Source organism: Hypanus sabinus, chromosome 19 (genome assembly GCF_030144855.1).
Source record: "Hypanus sabinus isolate sHypSab1 chromosome 19, sHypSab1.hap1, whole genome shotgun sequence".
Classification (NCBI taxonomy): domain Eukaryota; kingdom Metazoa; phylum Chordata; class Chondrichthyes; order Myliobatiformes; family Dasyatidae; genus Hypanus; species Hypanus sabinus.
In genome coordinates, this window is record NC_082724.1 from 70,743,804 (window position 1) to 70,767,811 (window position 24,008).

General features: G+C 41.6%; 1 protein-coding gene across 2 annotated transcripts in view; it reads left to right on the forward strand.

Annotated features, from left to right (window-relative positions):
• stab1 (stabilin 1) overlaps positions 1-24,008 on the forward strand; it is a 323,963-nt gene that overhangs the window by 241,443 nt on the left and 58,512 nt on the right. For both annotated transcript variants that reach the window (XM_059944646.1, XM_059944645.1), the window contains exons 45-53: positions 335-454; positions 1,461-1,508; positions 1,619-1,699; positions 3,381-3,527; positions 6,429-6,566; positions 9,656-9,715; positions 12,142-12,318; positions 18,288-18,374; positions 21,397-21,543. In XM_059944646.1, the coding sequence (XP_059800629.1) occupies positions 335-454; positions 1,461-1,508; positions 1,619-1,699; positions 3,381-3,527; positions 6,429-6,566; positions 9,656-9,715; positions 12,142-12,318; positions 18,288-18,374; positions 21,397-21,543 (1,005 nt within the window). The remainder of the gene's footprint in view (positions 1-334; positions 455-1,460; positions 1,509-1,618; positions 1,700-3,380; positions 3,528-6,428; positions 6,567-9,655; positions 9,716-12,141; positions 12,319-18,287; positions 18,375-21,396; positions 21,544-24,008) is intronic.

A 24,008-nucleotide genomic window follows, 5' to 3' on the forward strand; every position in this document is an offset into this window, starting at 1 on the left:
TGACAGTGCTTCTCCCTATAGATGCTGCCTGGCCTCCTGTGTTCCACCAGCATTTTGTGTGTGTTGTTGTTAACATGATTAGTTTTGTACATTTTTGATGAAACAGTGATAATAAATTAAATGGGTTAGCACACAGAAATTAATTTCAAGTAAAAGAAATGCATTTGAATATTAATACAACTGGGTGTAAAGCAAATTTGGTTATTTTGTGTATTTGTGTTTGCTGAAATTTAGGAGAAAGTTCTGATAGAAATAGAACCTAATTTATTTCTAATACTAAAACCAAAAATAATTGTGATACTTGTTTGCCTTCTGTCTTTTCCTTCCACTGAAGAACAATGGAGGCTGTGGTTTATTTGCCCATTGCCGAGTATCAGGACCAGGTACTCGAACATGCACCTGTTATCATGGCTACAAAAAGGTTGGACTTTCATGCAGAGGTGATGTCTTTCAGGTAAGTATTCAACGAGCGTGGAGTGGAGAGGAAGGGAGAGAGAGAGATGATGTTTATGATTTTATGTATGATTCTCTGCAGAAATACAGCATATACTATTTAATAATTTCTTATCCAGAGTTACGATAACCTCCTCTCCTCCCTCAATTACCCCTGCCTGCCTTAACCTGCAGTTTATCAAGACAATGATGAGGTATGAATTTCAAGAGTATTTTGAGAAGGTTGAAGAGGGAGACCACTTTTGGCATTTGACACTGTGAGGCAAATTAAAATTTTCATTGTACTAAGGAATGTTTGGGTTTTAGTGCTTGAGATGCTTCAGAGAATGAATAAGGGTGCCTGTGTTAACTCCACTGAAATACTGAAGCCTGTTTCTCATGATCATTGCCACAGATTCCATTTCTGTCCTTTCCTCCCCTAAGCCAGTACTATTGCCAGGCCTCTCTACACTCAGTGTCACTAATTCATCTCAAGGATTAATAGTTTTGGGATTCTCCCACTGTCCAAGCCAACTTTTCTAGTTCAGTTGCAGCCTTCATAAAGCCATGTTGGGACGGATAGTAGGTGGGCTCCCCTGCTACCTGGCCCATTGCTGCTATGGCGAGGCCTGAACAAATGGGGCTTGTGGCCCAAGATTTGTCTAATGTACCTCACTGGCATTTCTGCCTTACTCGAGGTGTGGCAAGTGATCTGATACATATTTATTCTGAGGTTACTCTGCTTGTGCCCAATAAACCAAGTTAACATCTTTATCAGCCTTCATTTCATTTTTGTTGTAATTTAGCTTGTAAATATCCCTTTCAAATGTGGCTAAGCTAGCTCACTCCAAAATATGTTTATATTTCAGGATGTTGACCCACTTAGAGTGGGTTCTGCAAAACTATAAGCTTACTTGTTATTATTTAATTAACATATCATCAGTAAATACTATATATATATTTGATCATGTTTCTGTGCCCTTAAGTAATTGAGTTTTTAACAAAAAAACATTATTTTGTTTAATCAGGAACTTGCCAGAGACCCAACGTTTGTTGCCTTCCACAGATACCTTCAGGTAGCAATGGAGCATTTTAATATTTTCCAGTTAAGATTCCTGAAATTTATCTCTTGAAATATTGCTCAATCTTCCTTTGATTTTTTTTTTTTGTTTCTGAACTGTTATAGAGGAACTCCATCAATGAACTCAAAGGAACTGGGCCATTCACTGTGTTTGTGCCGAAACAGGATGCACTTTCTCAAAACATGGTAGCTGTATAAACTGCATTCATTTTAGTTCCTCATAAGTTAATTTTTTTTTAAAGTGTTCATCTTGCAACAAGAAACATACAATCTGCTTTGTTCAGAGTTGACCAGTTTTATTTAGAGACTTACAGCAGGGTAACAGGCCCCTTTGGCCCAATGAGCCTGTGTCCCTGTTACACCCATATGACCAAATAATCTGCTAACCTGATAGCAAACAGTCCTACTGAAGGGTTTTGGCCCAAACCACCAATTGTGCTGTTTTCCTAGATGATGCCTGGCCTGCTGAGTTCCTCCAGCATTTTGTGTGTGTTGCTCGAATCTTCTAACCTGTACATCCTAAAATGCGGGAGGAAACAAGAGCACTCAGAGGAACCCCACGTGGTGATGGGGAGGACTTGCAAACTCCTTATAGAAAGCAATGGGAATTGAACCTGGAAGCTGTTGTTATAAATGCCACACTGCAAAACAGAAGGAGGTATATTAACATTTGCTAATGTATTGTACCTCCTTCTCCAGGCTCTATATCTAATTCCCCCAATATTTTTGATAAAAAAAACTTTGATCTGGTGTGTCTTCCTAGCACTGAATAGTCTGTTCAAATTCACTGGCTTCAACTACTTTAGAGGATGACTCCATCATTTATTTGGATTATACAATATTCCAAGTCAGCATCTCTTTCAGGGGAGGACTTCATGTGTAAAAATGAGAAAGCGTGGATCCCCCAAAATCTGGAAATAGTTTTGATTTACTATGTATTTATTTCTTATTGGCTGCAAGCTAGCTATAGAAATTCAACTTAGTTTTATGTGTTAAGCAAAATAGATCATGAATGAAATTCTGTTCTGAAATTTGCCTCTTTTAAAAGGAACTGAAATTCAGAAGCTGAATTCAATGCACGTAAGGTACTAATTCACATGTTTAGTACAGTATGTGCAAAAAACAACAAATTCTATCCTCTGAGGTTTAGCAATTCAAATGTAATGAGTGAACTGAAATTCACAGAAAATGAGTTTGCAGAAATATTGCATGCTGTAACTGCAGAGTGCTGTGTGGAATGTGCCCAGCTGAACTTGCTATACTTGAATATAAAGTTTACATATTATTTCAGTTGAATGTTAATTATTTCTTGTTGGCAATGTTCACTATTCTCAGTAAACTTCATAGCTTTGCAAAGCTGTGCAAACAATGAACTCTTGGGATAGTCAGGAGCCTCCAAGGTGATCAGAATACAAAGTACAGTGAGGAGATGTGAATCCTTGAGATCAGGGTTCCAATGCAGAGGAGGGGGCTTCCGAGCTGGGCTGGTTCTTGTTACTAGCTATTGCTGGCTATGTCAGTCTGGCATCACTTCTGGCTTAATATACTTCATCAGGAGCCCTAATCAGATTAAGCCCCAAAACCAAACCTTTGCTCGAGGGCCACAGAAGCAGAGCATTGATGCTGCTTCACCCTGACAGTAGGACCTGGCACGTGGCCAGTGTCCATTGGGAAATCACAGCTGCATTGCTCCACTACCAGTGTAAAATTGAGTTACTTATCCTCAGGTTATAGACCGATAAACAATTTCCTGCTGGAAATACAAAGCCTTGACAAAGTTCTTCACTTCCTTGTTCTGAATACTTTATGCAAAACTCCTTTATCTTCCATTAAAATTCTCTCCTTTATCCAATTAACTTCCCAACAGATAGAAAAATGGGAATCAAGTGGATTGATAAAAGATTTACTTCGATATCACATAGTCGGCTGTGAAGATCTGTTAGATTTTGAACTAAGGGAGCAGACTACCCTTGTCGCTTTATCTGGGAAAAACATTCAGATCTCCACAAAAAAGGTAAGTATGTCAGTACTTGAGATCTCACTGGATGTGAAACACAGAAAACCTACAACACAATACAGGCCCTTTGGCCCACAATGCTGTGCCAAACATGTACTTACTTTAGAAATTACTTTAGGGTTACCCATAGCCTTTTATTTTTCTAAGCTCCATGTACCTATCCAAAAGTCTCTTAAAAGACCCTATTGTATCCACCTCCACCACTGTTGCAAAATGCCAGCCGGTATTATAAGTATCCCAGGGTATATCCTTCTTTTAGTGTGTCCCCGTAGTTTATATGGACATCAGTACATCTTTCAGGATATATGTCTTTAGGATATCCCCAGTGATGAAGGATTTGCCCAGAAGTGTGGCTGTACTAGAGAATATGCCCAGGGTGTGCATCTGTACATCCTTCAGGAAGTGTGGCTGTACTAGAGAATATGCCCAGGGTGTGCATCTGTACATCCTTCAGGAAGTGTGGCTGTACTAGAGAATATGCCCAGGGTGTGCATCTGTACATCCTTCAGGAAGTGTGGCTGTACTACAAGATTTCCCACAGAGTGTGTCTGTACTTCAGGATATCCCATAACTTCTGTCTCTATAGTACAAGACATATCCAGGGTGTATATTTGTACCTTATTGTACCATTTATTAAGTGTGTCTGTACTACAGAATTCCCCACAGGAACAGTATCTTTATTTCAGGATAGCGCACAGGATAGGTCTCTTTACTTCAAGATATCCCACGTGAAGTGCAGTTATACTTCAGAAATTGTGACAGTTATCACAGGAGATCCCCAGGATCTGTAGGATATCTCACAGGAAAGGTCTATTAGTTTTAGGCTAACCCACAGGATGTGTCAATAATACAACAATGTCCCTGTGTACAGGGTACCTGCAAGGTTTACAAAGTGGTGTCTTTCAGGGTGGGTGGGTGTGTTTGTTTAGTTCAGGATATTGCACTAATTATTCATCTGTGATGCAGGATATCCCGGGAAGTACTGACAGTGCTACTAATATCTGATGTTGATCTCATAGTGTAATTTCAAAACCTTTAGATTTCAATATCCTTTATTTCTGTTACTGCCCTCACTCTGAGCCTCTGTTTTCTCAATGCCACCAAATAATCTGACAGGTGTGAGAAAATCGGAGATAGGTTAGTGTCAATATACGTAGCCTCATGGTGTCATTGTCTGCTAGTTACTTCCAGTTTATTGAGAACTGCCCAGTCCTCTCCATGTTCATTCACCTGCAATAATGCCTTGTCACATTGTATATAAGTCTAACAGTGCAATACAGTGTCAAGAGAAATTTTAAGATTATCTTTGAATTTTTCATGTGATTTTCAAAAAGGTCAAATGAATCCCACTGTATTGGGGAATGTCACTTTCCAATGAATTACTGATGTGAAGTAAGCAGTAAGAACTGCTTAGTAAAAAGCAAGATTAGTTATTGACGGTGGAGATCTGTCCATTCTGATTTAGATCACAGAGAAAAATAAATTTGCCAGAGTGCCCTCTGTTATTGCTTTTCCACTTTACCTTTGTGACTGTTGTTTTCTTCTTAATCAGTGGTGGAATCAGAATCAGGTTTATTATCACTGTCATGTGATGTGAAATTTGTTAACTTAGCAGCAGCAGTTCAATGCGATGCATAATATAGAAGAGAAAAAAATAACAATAAATAAATTGATTACAGTACAGTATGGGTATATTGAATAGATTTAAAATATGTGCAAAAAACAGAAATACTGTATATTTTAAAAACTGAGGTCATGTCCAAAGATTCAATGTCCACTTAGGAACCAGATGGCAGAGGGGAAGAAGCTGTTCCTGAATCGCTGAGTGTGTGCCTTCAGGCTTCTGTATCTCCTACCTGATGGTAACAGTGAGAAAAGGGCATGCCCTGGGTGCTGGAGGTCCTTAATAGTGGATGCTGCCTTTCTGAGACACTGCTCCTTGAAGATGGAGCTGACTAGATTTACAACTCTCTGCAGCTTCTTTCAGTCCTGTGCAGTAGCCCCTCCATACCAGAGAGTGATGCAGCCTGTCAGAATGCTCTCCACGGTACAACTATAGAAGTTTTTGATTGTATTTGTTGACATGCCAAATCTCTTCAGACTCCTAATGAAGTATAGCCGCTATCTTGCCTGCTTTATAACTACATTGACATGTTGGGACCAGGTTAGATCCTCAGAGATCTTGACACCCAGGAACTTGAAACTGCTCACTTGAAAGTCAATAGTGCAAACTAAAGTGCATCGTGTGGTTTAAACGCAACAGCTTCCTAATCCATTGTTTAAATGATGTAACTCAGGATTTTAAAAATTTATAAACAAGTTGTGCTTATCAGCATAAAAGATTCATTCTATTTCCTCCTAAAAAGATATGATGTCTCTTGAACTATTACTCTCCTTGGAGTGTATGTACTCCCAGAGTGCTGTTAAGCAGTTGGGTTCTGGTAATACTTTTGCCCACCCTTGTAGGAAATATAAGTTTATTGATACTTCAAAATGATATTTATGTTTAGTGCCAGATCCATTTGCTTTTGACCCAGATGACTTTTGGCTCACTTCTAGATATGTTAACTGTACGGAAATCACCGATTTTCTCTACAGATGTAGAATATCATCCACTTAATTTCAGTCCAAAGAATAAACTGCCTTCTTCTCTACTTCAGGTTAGTCTAAAAACAGATGTATGTATTCTGAGGAGATTCTTTGCACTAAGTCAGAAAGGCTGATTAGGAGACAAGGTGGACCCAAGGAGATGTTTGTATGCTCGACCATGGAACTTGATAAACCAAAAATACTGAATCTATCTGACGGTGGAATAATGGATGAAAGGATTGCAATTTTTTTTAAATGCTGATTTACTCTTATTATATTGTTCTAAATCTATGTTATCTTCTTAAATAGAATGCTATTTATTTGAATGAAGATGTGCAAATCATTAGATCAAACTACATTGCGGCAAATGGGATTATTCATTATATCAGCAAAGTTTTGGTTCCATTCAAATTGGAGTCTAACATGCGAACATCCACTTCATCTCCGGTAGGTTTCAAGGAAGTCTGGAAATATGTCATGCTAAATATCCTTGTTTATAATAGACAAGCACACAACATAGTAGCAAAAAGGAAACATACAGAAACTGGAAATTACAATTAAATCTTGTTTTTTGACCATTATGCATAGGAGCAGAATTTGGCCATTTGGCCCATTGAGTCTGCTTAGTTATTCCACGATGACTGATATATTATCCCTCTCAAGCCCCCATTCTCCTGCCTGCTCCCTATAACCTTTCATGCCCTTACTAATCACAAACCCATCAACCTCCACTTTTAATATACCCAATAACTTGACTTCCACAACCATCTGTGGCAATGAATTCCACAGATTTACCTCCTCTGGCTAAAGGAAATTCCTCCTCATCTCTGTTCTAAAGGGATGTCCTTGTATTCTGAGACTGTGCCCTCTGGCCCTAGACTCACCCATCCTTTCCACATCCACTCTATTTAGGCTTTTAGATATTCAATAGGTTTCAGTGAGAACACCCCTCATTCTTCTAAACTCCAGCAAGTACAGGCCCAGAGCCATTGAACACTCCTCATATATTAACCTTTTCATTGCTGGAAACATTCTTGTGAAGCTCCTCTGGAATCTTTACAAGTTCCAAAGCATCCTTTCTAAGTTAAGGGATCCAAAGCAGCTCACAATACTCCAAGTGTATCTCAGCAAGTCGGGCAGTATCAGAGGTAAAATTTCAGGTGCTGATGAAGGGATACTGACTGGAAATTTCAACTTTGTTTCTCCGTCCGATGTGATCGCTGAACCTGTTGCGCAATACAGGAGGCAAACTGGTGTTATTTTTAATGGACATATTTGCATTGCAAGGTCTCACCTTGTTAAAAAGCAAAACAATACAGATGATAACTAGATATAAAAACAAAAATTGTTGAATCTACTCAGTAGGTCTGGTGGTGCTTGGAGAGTAAGGAACACTGCCAAGGTTGATGCTCAATCAACATAATTGGAGAATGTTTTACAGCAAATTTAACAACACAGCACAGGGCAGGCTGCTCCGGCCATTCGAACCACACCAGCCCAGCATCCCCACAACTTCGATTAAACCTAACCTAGTAATGGGAGAATTTACAATGACCCAGAACATCTTTAGACCGTGGGAGGAAATCAGAGTACCCAAGGATGTTCAGAGACTCCTTGCAAAATGGCACCGGAACTGAACTCTGAACTCGGGAATGTTCTGGAGCTGTAACTGTCTTGCACTACCATGGCGCCCAATTTTGTGTGAAAACAGTCTGAACAACATGTTATAGTTTTATGAAAATGGATTCTGGTAGCCTAATCACTGTCGGGGGTTAAGTACACATTTGAGAGACTCTGCAGGTGGAATAGCTGTTCTACACTGAGTTAGCTGAGTGCACCCCATGATGGCAATATGAGGGAATTTAGGTGAAAAAGTTAGCAAATAGAAGATTTCTTTATGTTTACTTCTAAATGCAGAAATAATTCAATACCCCATTCATTCAAGAAATAACATGCAATTGTTTGGTAACCCAATGCACTTCAATATCTCTGGGAACATCAGATGTAGCTGGATAATGAGGCAAGACTAATAATAACCTGCTGGGAGTGAGGCAAAAATATCCCCATTCAGTTCCATTTTAAGAGAAGAGTCAAGTTTCTTGGGAGTGAGTAGAGCATGAGAAGCTAACACATCTCAGTAAGTTCCATGATGAAAAAATCCCTTTGATAAAATCATTAAAAGCAGCAAACATTCCATTATCAGAAGATCAATGCTAGAAGTCCAGAGCAGCACACACAAATTGCTGGTGCAACTCAGCACAATTTTGTATAATTTTCATAAAACAACTCATAATTGTGCAGTCTATGCTCAATTAAGTAGACTGAGCCAGGTTGTCAGTGTTTGATATTTAGATACCAGAGCCATGCAATAAAGTTAGGTTCCTCTGCTGATCACTATGAGATAACATGGCAGGGCACTGACTAACGAGCCAAACAAACAAATCTGCAAGTACAGTTTCATAAATCCTTTAAAATGGCATCGCAGGTAGATAGGGTTGTTAAAGAGGGCTTTGGGCACATTGGCCTTCAATAATCAATGTATTGAGTACAGGAGCTGGGATGTTATGTAGGATCTGTATAATACATTGATGTCTGTATAAGATTGAAAGAGTACAGAGGAAGTTTAAAAGGACTTGAGAACCTGAGCTATAAGGAAAGGCTGAAGAGGTTAGGACTTCATTTCCTGGAGCATAGGAGAATGAGGAGAGATTTGATAGATGTATACAAATTAATGAGGGTATGGATACGATAAATGCAAGTAGGCTTTTTCCTCTGAGGTTGGGTGAGATTAGAACTAGAGGTCATAGGTTAAGGGTGAAAGGTGAAATATTTACAGGGAACCTGGGTGGAAACCATTTCCCTCAGGATGGTGTGAGCGTGGAAAGAGCTGTCGGTGGAAGTTGTGGATTCAGGTTCAATTGCAACATATAAGAAATGTCTGGATGGTCCAAGTGAGGGTCAATGGGACTAGGCAGAATAGTTTGACATGGATTAGATGGGCCAAAGGGCCTGTTTCTGTGCTGTAGTGCTCTATGATTCTCTGGGCCAAGCTATCAGTTTGGCCCATTGAGCATGTGGCAGACAAAGTTGTGCTTTAGGTTAATCCCACTTCCCAGCTCTAATTCTGCCGATTATGGCTCTTTATTTGTTTATCGTATTTTTTTAATGTAATGGGGGTTTACATTTCCATCATCTTTCTAGGCATCAGTTCCAGACTTTCATCACTCTGAGCGAAAGGGGCTACCAAATTTACCATCAATGATCACACTTGAGAAGCAGTCACATTGGCAGGGACTGGAGAACTATTGTCATATCTGAAAATACATCGCAGCTAAATCTATTGCCATCGAGGGGAAAATCCAGTGGGGGCTGTGGAGCTGGGGAGTCAGCTTGTGCATCCGAGCATTCCTTTACAATATCTGCAGTGTGTTATGGACCTGTGTAACAGAGAAGAAAATAGTTTTAAGATTGGAGTCTATATCCTGCCTTAGAATTTTGAAATAAACTTTCACTTGTTTTTTTTTCTTCATTTGCAGTCCAGTTTCAGCACAGTTGCAAGTGAAAATGGATACAAAATATTTAGTAATTTGATTAAGGTGAGACATCTTCCTTCTTGTTAAGCATGGTGCTCTGCTATTGGGCTGTTGTAACGCTTCAGTGCAAATGTGCTGTGGAGTGGAAGTGTTCCTAAGATGCACTGCAAACAGTTGGGCAGAAAGAAATTATTTGCTTTTATATATCATCTTTTCAAACCTCAAGATGTCCCAAAAGGGATAACAGTCAATAAGTTACATTAAGGTATGGTCCACATTGTTGGGAGTGCAAGGTGGGCAAGCTCTTATAGAATCACTCCCTCCCATGAATACGGTTTTCTGGTAGGAGAAATGAGCAATCTGAGATCTGGTGAATTGCTGTAAGAGCTGTGCTTGGAGAAATTGTGACATTAGTCTCAACTGTCTTGGAAGCAAACCAAGCCTGCATTCCAATACAAGATGTTCTATAACTTCTGTACATGTACAATGGAACTGAAATTATGGTTGGGGCAGTAGGTAGACAAATGGAGGTGCATGCTGGGCAGAGATAGCTTCCCACAACATCTTGTACAAGCTGCATGCTTCTTGGTTTGAAACACATACATTAGAGCTGGCCTGTCACGTCATGAGACTCCTTTGCAATATTCATGTCGAAGGAAGTGGCAGCTAGAACATTCTCTGGCTAACTGTGCCTAGTGAATCACCACATGGAGATGATAGCTGCAAATTAATCTCTACAATGGGGGCAGAGTGTCTGAGTCTAAGCTGGAGGCTGGATGGTTGAAATTGTGCAATGGTCTGTCTGCACTTGGCTCGCTTCCCATTCTGCTGCTGCTCTCCGGCCGGGTTCCTGAGTACCAGAGAGGAGAAAGACATGAGGGATGGACTGCAAAGAGTAAGATGGGAGGTAAACACAAAGTACACTGCAGATGCTGTGGTCAAAGCAACATGTACAACAAGCTGGGGGAGCTCAGCAGGTCGGACAGCATCCGTGGAAACGAACAATCAACGTTCTGGGCTGAGACCATCCTGAAGATGGGAGGTGTATACTCAAATCATCTGCTGGCTTGTGCATCAGAAGAAATTGTGGGATGAGAGGAGTATGAGAACTGAGATGAGATATGCAAAAACAGCCATTTTTCATGGATTCAACTTCAGTGCGGGCACAATCTCTTTCATGGTTGAATAAACCACCGCGATATCTGATCACCTACTTATAGAATTAACAGCAAGATTTACAATAAAAATACCATATTTAAATTAAAACCAGTTATTAAGGGATTGTAAGTATTATATCAAAGCCTGAAAGTAGTGGAAGATCAGAATGTACTTTAAAGGTAGAACAGTTTCTGGAGTTCTCCCAACAACAAATTACCAAAATAAATAAAGGGTTTTGTGATTGACCACATCCTCACTTTTATGTAGGTTTTCAACCTGCTACTGTGTCACCAGCCTTAGTGATCTATTGCTTATATTGGGAGTTGTACCCTCTGTGGCTAGCGGTGGAAATAAACAAAACAGGGCATTTCTTATTTGTAGCTAGCCCATAGTGAGAGCTTCAGGTTAAGAAGGGAAAATAAAATGTGTGACATCCATGTTGAAGGCATTTTCTGGGATTCACTTCCAAGGGGATCAGTGGCAAACATGTTTGGTGCTCTTTAAGGCTCTGGATAACTGAGTGAGAATTGTGAAACAAACTCCGCATTTGCTAAGAGTCAGAAGTTGGAAAGTTCATCAAAAACAGATGCTGGAAATGAGAAATATAAACAGAAAATGTTGGCAATGTTCACTAGGACAGTTTCGAGAAGTACAGTTAACATTTCATATTGAAGGCTGATCATTGCAAGTCTTCTTTGACCTGAATGTTAACTCTTTCTCTCTCCATCAGTTGCTGCCTCATCATTTTCTATTTTTACTTAGATTGGAAAGTCATTTGCTGAGGCCTTTTGAGAAAACACGATAAGGTTACAGCACAGAGGTTGTTCGGTCTACTGCATCTGTGTCAGTTTTTAGACATGTTTGCTGGCCAAGGAGTCGATCCCTTGCTAGGATCCAGATGAAAGTGTTGTCCAAGTAAAGCGTGGTCTTTTCTGTTTGTGCTGAGGCATACTTTTATTGTTGTTAGTTGAACTAAGATTAAACCTGTTTTTCAATCTTTGTTAACTCTGTAATATAAACCGTTATCACAATTGATATCTGGTTTTGTCCCAACACCCTGTTGCCAGTCAATATAAAGACATTGTCAATAGGCCATGAAAGGCACAGGTTTCAGATCATGAGTGGTTTCCAGTTGGAAACCATCAGCATGCATTGTTATACAATTCGATAGTTCAATTACATATAATACATAAGGGCCACTTGGTGGCATCAATTGAGACAATGTTTGTATTAGTTTTTTTAATGTGTTAACGATATTTTCCTCAAGTATATATTGGAAATGCAATACTCTATTTTAAGAACAGTAAGTGTAAAATTTTCAATTTTTTTAGGAAACAAATCTGATACCTCTGTTAGAAGATCCAATTCACAAACCATTCACAATGATGTGGCCAACAGATGGAGCATTCAATTCTCTTCCTAAAGAGAGGAAAGATTGGCTTTTTAGTAAAAAGAACAGACACAATCTAGCAGCATACTTAAAATTCCACATGATCAGGGATTCAAAGGTATGTAAAAACCGTATTTTGTTTATCCCTGATAAAGTTTGTGTTCTATTTGGAAATACTGACAGTTGTAAAACTATCACTTGTTTTCTAATTCTGCTATTTTAAAGTTATTGTTGGTCAAAATACAAAGAAAGCAAAATACTTGGGCTGCTGGTAACCTGAAATAAAACCAAATTTACTGGAAATGCTGAATGGAGGGAGGGAGAAACCACAGTCACATTTGAGATCAAAACCTCTTGGCATTGATAGCATGCTGAAACATCAGCTCTGTCTCTCCAATAAACTACATTGAAAATACAAATATTATTATTATGTACTTAAATTTATAATAAAATTAAATACTAATGTCATTGAATGATACAAGGGCAACTGGTTTTGAAGCAGTTGCCAACAAAATCTGGTTGATGTCTGATTGAACTGACCTTTGGGGAAACAGCATTTCAAACTTCTTTCCAATCTGAGAAACACTTCCACTGGTATTACTAACGGAAATTTCTTATCACTGAAGCAATTTGGCAATCAGCAGTATATGAAAAGCCAGGAGCTGTGCAAAAAAAAATAGGAAATCAGAAAAAAAGACATAAAAAGCAGGAAGATTTTGAATTGCTCAACTGGGAAAGGCAGAATGATAAGGATCTTAATAGTTACAGAGGTGAGGCTGTGCCAATAACAGGAGAGAACTAACTTGCAAAATTGATAACAAGGAAGTAAAGGTTCAAATAATTTTGGAAGGAAGAGTAGAAGGGAATTTAAAAAAAAGCAAGTGCAGAAATAGTTGAGGATGTCCACCTAGTGGGAGCTTTGTGGCATTCACTCAAAGATGAGTCTGTATTGATTCTGCCAGGTGTTTCCCTTCTTCAAAGGTGTGTTACAGAAACTCTCTGCACAACTTTGTATACGTTTCCACCTTGTAAATGTTTTTGCTGACTGCTAGGTTTGTTGTGTGGCTTTCTATAAGTCTATGAAATGGGAAATGGAATTAAGTCTTTTTGGGATGATCCAACCTGGGATTAGACCCTCTAACGGATCTTAAGTGCCTCTGTAATGCCTTCCCTTATGTCCAACAAGACCATCTTGTTTTAGGAACAGAGAAATCTTAAAAAAGTGGGTGCATAGAAACTGGTAAAAACCACGTGACCTAGTCCTTTAGACTTGTTGTAATTCTCAGGCCCTCTGTCATCTAGTGTATAGGAGTGCAGGAAAAGATCTGCTGAATTTTACTTTCAAAACCAGATAAACTACGAGTTCAGCAACTTTAGACATAAGAACAACTTACTTCTAATTTGGAATATCCAAGGTGTGTAATTTATTTTGGATTCTTTTACTTATGAAAAATCCTTCAGCTTGCCAATCTTTTCCTATTGAGTTCTATAATTATGAAGGTCTGGGATAATTGTAAATTTCTACCCATACTAAATCTTACAGCCTGTAAGTCTATACTTAAAGGAGTAATCTTCTGTTCATCAAACCTACACTACCCTGAGGGTTAGAAATTGCATAAACTGGCCTGAGATGACAAACTGAAGAACAATAGTGGCCTCTCAGTCTGTGTTAGTGTTTACTCAAAATGTAGGTTTCCACAGCCTCCTTTCTTTCAACCAGCTAACCAAAAGTATCTGTATCCCTATTCTATGCTTCACAATCTTAGAATGATTTAAGACACCTTCTCATGCATATTTAAAGCATTTCTCATTTGAATAAGTTTGTTGTGTTTTACCCATATGCAATTAATTGTATTTACTTTTTTCTTTTTTCTCAAGTCAAGTGAAGTTTATTGTCATTTAACCATGTGTGTTTATATAATTTATCTGGAAATGAGACAATGTTTTTTGACCCAGTGTGTAAAGCACAGTAGTACACATAAAACACATAGCAGGTGATAACTTATGAGGTACGGATAAAATCTATAGATGAGTCACACATAAATAACAAACTAAAATGCATGAATATTAAATATTGTGAGGTGTGGAACAATGCAGCTGGGAGTTCAGAAGCCTAATGGCCTATGGGGAGAAACCGTTTCTGATCCCGGCTGTTCTCCTGCCTGATGGGAGGAAGTCACGGTGGCTGGGTGGGTTCCTTAAACAACCAGGTCATGTGCTTTCTACTAGTTTCTGCTAAGGGCCCTGCATATGATTCTGTAAATGTCCCTGACTGAGACCCCTGTGGTCCTCTCAGCTGTTCTCACAGTCCTTTGCAGGGACTTCAGGCCTGATGGTCGACAGCTCGTAGGCCAGATGGAGATGCAACGTGCCAGCACCCTCTCAATGGTGCTCCATAGATGGGAGGGGGAGCCTTGCTTGCCTCAATCCTCTGAGGAAGTGGAGGTGCTGCTGTGTATTCTTGTTCAGGGAGGTGATATTAAGGGACAAGGCGAGGTCACCTGTAACATGAGCTCCCAGGAACCTGGTGAACTCAACTCTCTCTGCGCAGGAGCCATGTATACGCAGAGGGGGATGGTTTGTCTGAACCTTCCTGAAGTCCACAATGATTTCCTTTGTCTTCTCCACAATCAGGCTTAGGTTGTTCTTCTCACAGCAATCCACCAGCCACTCCACTTCCTCTCTGTACTCGGTCTCGTCAGTGTCCTGATGAGGCCAACCACTGATGTTTCATCTGCAAACTTGATGACACAGTTTGAACTGGATCCTGTGACACAGTTATGAATCGACGTGTGAACAGCAGTGGGCTGAACACACAGCTTTGGGGAGCACCAGTGCTCAGCATAATGGGACAAGAGATGATGCTGCCCACACGGACTGACTGTGGCCTCACTGTTAAGAAGTCCAATATCCAGTTGCGGGGGGGGGGGGGGCGGTTGAGACCCGGCGAGGTCAGTTTCCCCACCAGTTTCTGGGGTATGAAGGTATTGGAAGCCAAAAGGATATTGCATCATTAGTGGATCGATTTGAGCAATAAGCGAACTGGAAAGGGTCTAGTGTAGCTGGGAGAAAGGCTTCAGGGCTCTCCATCACCAGCCGGTGAAAGCATTTCATAATGGTTGATGTCAATGCCACTGGACAATAGTGGTTTAGGTTAGATACTGTCGCTACCTCTGACACTGAATGATGGTTGCTGCCTTGAAAGCCGACGGGACAATGGATTGTTCCAGAGAGATGTTAAATATGTTCATCAGATGGGTTGCACAGTCTTTCAGGACCTGACCTGGTATATTATCAAGCAGCTTTGCGAGGGTCTTCCTCACCTCAATTCAGCCAGACAGAGTGTCTGGGGGAGGGGTGCCTTCCTCGCCAGCACTTTTTTCTGCGCATCAAACCGGGCGTAGAAGATATTTAGCCTCTCAGGGAGTGAAGCATCCTGGTCACTGACGTGCAGTCTATAATCCTCTTAATTTCTTGGCACATCTGCCTCGTGTCTCTGGTATTGCAGAAGAGACAGTAAATTCTCTGAGAATGCTCCCATTTCGCCTTCCTGATGGAGTGGGAAAGCACATTTCTTGCTTCCCTGTGAGCTGTCGCATCTCCCAATCTGAAAGCAGATCATATTCCCCTCAGCCTGCGCGGACTTTTGCAGTAAGCCATGGCTCCTGATTTGCCCTCACCCAGATGTGTTGTGTGATTTCAATATCTGTTTTCCATTTTTACCATGTTATTTGTGTTTTACTTCCTCGTTACCCAATTTGCAACCAGGTTAGCTCTCCCCTGTTGCTGGCACAGCATCAGCTCTGAACTATTGAGATCCTTACCATTCTTCCTTCCCCTGTTGAATCACGTGTTGAGGGAGTAATTCAAAATTTCTTAACCTTTTTATGTCTTTTTTCTAATTTCTTATTTTTTCTTTTTTGCAGAAGACCTTTTGGGTCTCTGGGTGCATAAATGCAAATTTTTGAAGCTGGTAGAACGAGTTCATATGATGCTGAAGTACATCCTAGGACACTGGGACACATCATCAGTGATGTAACCTGGGGTCATTGGGTAGTTCTGGTCTTTCAACACCAGAAACCTTCAGCCAGGTGGCCCAGCAGGTTTGATCAGGCCCCAGCTTGTGGTCCATGGATCACACCGGGAAGCTTGGTCCTGATGGCTCTTCTCATTGCAGCCCCTGTAATGCCAAGGCAGAGCAAGTTCTGCAGAGTGAGCAGAACCTTTACACCTCACAATGTAAAGGGATTTTAATTTTAAGTATATTAATTGCATAATTATAAATAGAAGTAGAAGATTTCTGGCAGTAGAATTTGGCAAAAAAAGGAAATGTGCTTTTGGATGCATGAATGCATGAATATTGGCCGGTTCTGCAGTTTTTTACACATTTGGTTTCAAAATCACCTGGAAAGGCAGGGGTTGCAATTCCCAACAGCTGCTAAGAGGCCTAGCGATGAGTACAGTTAGCTCAACTGCACAGCAATCATTTTTTTATTGGAACCAATTTCTAAATTATCATCTTCAGTATAGCTTGTTATACAGAGATGAGTGCAACTAATGGGTGATACTGTGGCCAATTCCAAGAGAGGGCCAGATAGGGTACAGTTAAAGGCAAGAAGAAAGGGGAAGGACTTTGTGAGGAGAATGGAAAAGTTAAAAATGACATGGCTTTTGTAATGAGAAGTAATGGAAATGGAAATATCATATCCTCTCGTTGTCAGTTATCAGAGATCTTCTGTCACCATTATTCTCATTTTCAGTCACTTTATTCTTATCTTGGTGATGACACATGGAAGCTGCTTCTCCAAACAGCTATCACATTCCCTCTGTTATCAGATTGGCTATAGCTCCAAATTCTGAAATCCCATGTTTCAGTCATTGTAGTTAGAGATAGTTCTTGCAGATGTGCTTGTTCAAGCCAACATCTGTTGCTCAAATTTCCCACATCCTGAAGGAACTATAGTCTCTTCCTGTATTGCCAATCTGACTACAAAGGCTGGTTATCTTATAGTTAGGTTTATGTTCTTTATCTGGTTAAGTATCAATTAAACAATATCATTCCTTGCTTCTCTATTCCCAGTACATACTCCTTTCAAATTACCATTTAAAGTACTGCTGTATCTCTGTTTGCACCACACTCTTAGTGAAGTCCATCAGAGCAGTGAATTTGAGCAATAGTTTTATTAGCAACAAGTTTAATTTTGTTTCTCTATTTTATATATTAACTCTAACCCCCTAAAGAAAAGATGTTGCCTAATATGGCAACTCTCTGTAATGAGAGACTATATTGTAACGATTAGCACAGTGCTATTACAGCTTGGTGTGTCAGAGTTCAATTCTGGCATTCTGTGTAAGAAAAGCTACATCCTTTCTGTGAGCACGTTTTCTCCGGGTGCTCCATTTTCTTTGCACAATCCAAAGACATACCAGTTAGTAGGTTCATGGGTCATTGTCCTGTGATTAGGCTGGAATGCTGGACAGTGCAGCTCATTGGGCCTGAAGGGTCTATTCCATGCTGTATCTCTAAATAAATCAAAATAGACAAAATGATAAGATAAGACAAAATGGACAAGATAGATGCAGGAAATATGTTCCAGATGCTGGGAGAGTCCAGTACCAGAGGGCATGGTTTGAGAATAAGGGGTAGGTCATTTAGGACAGAGTTAAGGAAAAACTTCTTCTCCCAGAGAGTTGTGGGGGTGTGGAATGCACTGCCTCAGAAGTGGAGGCCAATTCTCTGGATGCTTTCAGGAAGGAGCTAGATAGGTATCTTATGGATAGGGGAATCAAGGGATATGTGGTCAAGGCAGGAACTGGGTATTGATAGTAGATGATCAGCCATGATCTCAGAATGGCGGTGCAGGCTCGAAGGGCCAAATGGTCTACTTCTGCACCTATTGTCTATTGTAAAATATTATTTTTGCCTTTGACTGTCTGTAGGAATAATCCATGGTTCTTAAAAATTGCGTGCAGTCTTTGCTGCATAACAGATATTCTCAGTCCTTCTTCTGGTGATCAAATAAGAACGTAGTAGACATTCTGAATACGATGTCTTTGAAGTGATTGTGCAGTGTTCTTCATTTACAGACTTTAGCAGCAGATCTTCCGCTTAATAATGCCAAGAGAACAATGCAAGGATCGACGATTTCAGTCAGTTGCAGTCGGACTTTAATTGTAAGTTTTAACCAACGGATAATGTGGAACTGAGCTTCAGGAGTGAATATTAAATAGTTCTGCCAAATTCTAACCCATACCAAACCCTGACAAAATCCAAATAACATGACATTCAGAAGGTCCCGGCATTGTCCTTCCTTACAGTCGGTCATCAGCAAGGATGTTCTGTCTGCTGGTATAACTGTTCAATGATTGGAGGGCAGCCTGTTTCACAAGAGGACAATTAAGGAGAAAACTTGTTAACCTGGGGTTTGAATTTGGCTTTTTTAAACCAACTTGTACACGGGCACATTTGGGGTTGAATTGTTCACATTCACAATAGATACTGCTGGATTTTCTTCATGATATTATTACTAATTCTTAATCAATTTTGTGGATTATTTATCTATTCTTCATGAACATATTTGATGAACTTTTTTTTACCACACCTGTTGACATTCCAAGAGGTGCCTTGAATCACAGGTCATTGATTAATATATTTTGATTAGACATAGGAGCAGAATTAGGCTTTTTGACCCAGCATTTCATCATGGTAAATCCATTTCTCTCTCTCAACTCCATTATGCTGCCGCTTTCCCATATGCTTTCACGCCCTGACTAATCAAGACTTATCGACCTCCACCTTAAATGCACCCAATGATCTGGCTTCCACAGCCACCTGTGGCAACAAATCCCACAGACTCCTACCTTCTAGCTAAAAGAATTCCTCCGAACCTCTATTCTAACTAGATGTCCCTCTATTTTGAGGCTGTGCTCTCTGGTCCTAACTATCCCACCAAATGAAACAGTCTCTTCACATCCAGTCTATGTAGGCCTTTCAACATTAGATCACCCCTCATTCTTCTAAATTTCAGCAAGTACAGGCCCAGACCATTTAATTGCTGCTTATTTGTTAACTCTTTCATCCCCAGAATCATCCTTTTGAACATCCTCTGAGCCCTCTCCAATGTCTGCACATCCTTTCTTAAATAAGGGGCCTAATGCTCTCAATATTCCAAGTGAGGCTTCACCATTGCCTAATCCAGCTTCAGCATTAGATCCTCACATTTATATTCTGGTCCTCTTGAAATGAATGCAAACATTGCATTTGCTTTCCTCACCAATGATTCAACCTGCAATTTAACTTATAGAGAATCCTGCATAAGGACTCCCAAGTCCCTTTGCACCTCAGATTTTTGGGTTTTCCCCCATTTAGAAAGTCTATGCTTTAATTCCTTCTATCAAAGTGCATGGCTATGCACTTTCTGACATTATATTTCATCTGCCACTTCTTTGCCCATCCTCCTAATTTGTGTCCTTTTGCAGCCTCTATGCTTCCTCAACACTACCTGCCCCTCCACCTTTCTTCACAGACATCCCACCCTGCAAAAACTCATTTCAGAGAGGTAGCACCGCTGCCCCCTGCAACCCCATATCGCCCCCCCCCCCTTCCCGGTCGACCTCCAAGGGTGTCTGTAATACTTTGTTTAGTGATTTTGACTAATCTGTAAACCAAGTTGGGTTCTGCAGAAAATGTGACATTAAAATATGTACTTATATTATCATGGAGTCTATTTTAATTCTATTACAACTTTAAGCAAGTCTACAGGGAGTTCGTCCTCATCACGTGGGACATCAATAGAGTAGCTCCTTAGCAGCTGGCCAGCTAGTTTAAATACCGTTAGATATGCTAATGAATGAATGACACCTGTTAAACTCACCTCTTTTACAGTCATTTAACCCACCATGGGCAATAGAAAAGTCACTGTTGCAAACAGTGCAGTGAGCAGCACTGTCCTTATTTTTGACCACTATACAGAAACAGCAGTGGCTACTGTGTTTCTGCATAGGCAAAAGCTTTACTTTTTTTTGAAGGAAAATATGTTGGATGATGACAGAATCTGGATTGACCATGACTCTACGAATTGCCCATGAACATCAATACTACTTTATCTCACAAAGGTGACCTATGTAATAAAATACTGGGGGTTCGGAGTGCATATGGAACAAAACCCCCAATATCTTCAGGGCAGAAACTTGCGAAAATAAACCAAATTAAATCCAAAAGAATAACAATTGAATTGATTAACTATGGTCCAGCCTTTCTGATTGTATTGTCAGCAAAATGATCAGTTTTCAGTGTTGTTACATAATGGTGATGACAGTTATTCTTGCCCATTCTATGGGAAACCCTGAAACTGCAATCTGTATGTGGCATTCCACTGGAAACCATCCTGCTTAGTAGCTTCTCTGAATTGGCAAAAGTCAGGGATTTATATTCAAATTCTACTTTATTAATAACCCTGAAATTCTGTCTTGTTGTGTGCGGTCCAGAGGAGTTTTAAACAACATATCAAATCATAATTATTGCTCAGCCATTTTGTCAGCATAGAGAATCAGTTCTGTGTAATTACATTGTCCAAAAGACCCAACCACTAACCACAGCCAACACTGACTCTTGCCCACACTGCACCAGAATATGTGGATCCCACAGCGGACTCTTCAGCCATTGAGAACCCACCAATAGTCAACCTCTTAGGAGAATATCTGACTCAAGTGATCACACTGCTAATTAGATTGAAATTCCTTTACATAAATATTTATAAAAAATCCTAATATCTCTCTTTTATTATATTTCACCTTGCATATATTTTCCAGCCAATATGTTGTACTCTGAGTAATACTTAGAGTATTAGCTAGAAGAATTATACATTTTCCCCTTTAGTTATCGTCTGTGAGAACTGTTCAATATGACTGGCTTCTTGGCTAAAGCTGAAGTGTTCCCATAGTTGAAAGATTCTTCTGATCTCTGCCTTAACATTCATGCTAAATGTTTAAACTTATTTTAGCTGGTGGTTTGTTCAATTGTGGGTGCTGCAATTCCAAGAGAAGTTTTAATGTGGAGTCGGGGATGGTTGGAGGTCAGAAAATATTAGTGTAGTGGTAGACTGGAAGACAAGGAGAGTAAAAGCACAGCCTCCTAATGACGCCATTACCGCCCACTGCGTCAGATGTGGCTCATACAATATTATCTTTGGTTCAGGGGGATTTGATTGTGAATGATGGAAGTGCTCATATTGTTCAACGACACCTGGAATTTGATGGTGGGATCGCGTACGGCATCAATAGACTCTTGGAGCCACCACATGTAGGAGCTCGGTGTGACGCCCTTACAATGCACCCTGCTATTGTAAGTATCACTTCTCATTGCTCTACTGGTGAGGGGAAAATGAATTGATGAGGCAGGGGATATTGATATACTATTAATTAATGAAAGATATTTTTGTACGATCGTTCTAAGTTCACGCTGCTGGAACGTATTTGTGTGATTTTTACTTCATACTCAAATAAACTCTGAAATACTTAAGATGGGAAAGAACAACAGGGCAATACATCTAACATCAATTCCCAGACCATACTTCACATAATTCACACTGCGACATTGCTAAGTTGATACTTGAAGGTTTGCTCTGTCCCATGGTACTACTTATAAATGGCAATTGAGTGAATGAGCTGTTGTTGCACATTCATTACTTGTGCTCATGTGGTAAACTATGTATACCTGTCTGGACACGCCCCTCTGCTGACTGCTCCTGTGTGCCTCCCACAGACCCCTGGATAAAGGCGATTGGAGGCACTGCTCCCCCCCTCAGTCTCTGAGATTTTTGCTGCTAATAAAATCCTATCGTTCGCCTCCCGTCTCCGAGAGTTATTGATGGTGCATCAATTTTATTAGCAGCAATTTTAAAACATGGAGAGCATTTTACGACCCAACAGATTGGATATTGACCCTCAATCTCCAGAAGCCGGCATTGCTTTTGAACTCTGGCTTGCATGCTTCCAATCGTACCTGGAGATTTGTGTGACCGAGCCTTGCAGGATGCACAAAATTCTCCTTTCCAGGGTCAGTCTGTGGGTCTACTGCCTGATCAGGGGCCTGCCGACCTACCAAGGGTCACTGGACGCCCTCAAAAGACAGTACCTGTGGCCGGTGAACACTGTCTATGCAAGACATCACTTAGCGACACAGCGGCAGCAGGCCAGAGAGTCGAGCGCTGCGTTTGTCCGGGCCCTACAGACACTCGTGCGGGCCTGCGACTGCAGGGGACTGATGGCGGAACAGCATGTGGAGCTGCTGGTAAGAGGCTCCTTCGTTACAGGGATCAGGTCCGTGTACGTGTGCGCCAGCGGCTGCTGGAACATGCCGATCTTACCTTGCATTCGGCGACCGAGCTGGCCAACACGCTGGACGCTACTCTGCACGATGCTGACGCTGTCCAAGCGCGGGATCTCCCACCGGCCCCATGGATGCTGCAGACCCCGCAACATGCCGGTGAATCAACCTCGGCTGCTGCCAGTCGCGAGTCTGTGAAGTCTCCGCAACCCGCTGGCGAATTGACCACAGCTGCTGCCAGTCACAAGTCCGTGAAGTGTTACTTCTGCAGACTCGAGAAACACCCCCGAAAATGCTGCCCGGCCCGAGAAGCGACCTGCTCCAGTTGCGGGAAGAAGGGCCACTTCGCCAAGGCCTGTAAGTCCAAACCACGAGCGGGGTCAAGCAGTGCCGCGTGCGAGGCATGGGGCGGCCATCTCGGTCACCGCCATCTTACCTGCCCGCCATGAGCGAGACATGGGGGCGGCCATCTTTGTCGGCGCCCCCTCGCTCCGCCTCCGACCCACGGGTGCTTACCGGTCACCAAGACAGTGATGCAACTCTGGCCTCCGTGACCCTCGACCAAAGCGCTCCACACCAGCTTACCAGGTCAATGATGGACATCCTGGTGGAGGGGCACAGGACCAGCTGCCTGTTTGACACGGGCAGCACTGAGAGTTTTATTCACCCGGACACAGTGCAACGCTGTGGACTCGTGACACGGCCAGTAAGCCAGAGGGTCACCATGGCTTCTGGGTCGCAATCCATAGACATCCGGGGGGTTGTGTAGCAGCACTGGTGGTGCAGGGCACAGAATATCGGGACTTTGCGTTACTGGTCATGCCCCAACTGTGTGCCTGTGCTATTGGGGTTCGACTTCCAGAGCCACCTGTAAAGTGTGACAATGGAGTATGACGGGCCCCTCCCACCAATCACTGTCACAAATCCCCAGTTTTGTGGGACCTCGTCATATACCCCGCTACTGACCACACACACACACACTGACCCGCACATCCCACCCAACACCATGCCAACGGCCGTGCTACTGACACCACTTGCAGCCTCTCTACCCTCAAGATCCCTCCCCCACCGCTGTTTGCCAACCTGACCCCCGACTGTAAACCTGTGACAACTAAAAGCGGGAGGTACAGCGCGGGGGACAGGGCCTTCATTAAGTCGGAGGTGCAGCGGCTGCTCAGGGAGGGGATCATTGAGCCAAGCACAAGTCCTTGGAGGGCCCAGGTGGTCGTTGTTCGGACCAGGCAGTAAAATAGGATGGTCGTGGACTATAGTCAGACCATCAATAGGTTCACGCAGCTTGACGTGTACCCCCTACCCCACATCACAGATATGGTCAACCAGATAGCTCAGTACAAGGTGTACTCGACCATAGACCTGAAATCCGCTTACCATCAGCTCCCCATCCGCCCGGAGGACCGTCCCTACACCACCTTCGAGGCAGGCAGCAGGCTGTATCACTTCCTGCGCATCCCCTCTGGTGT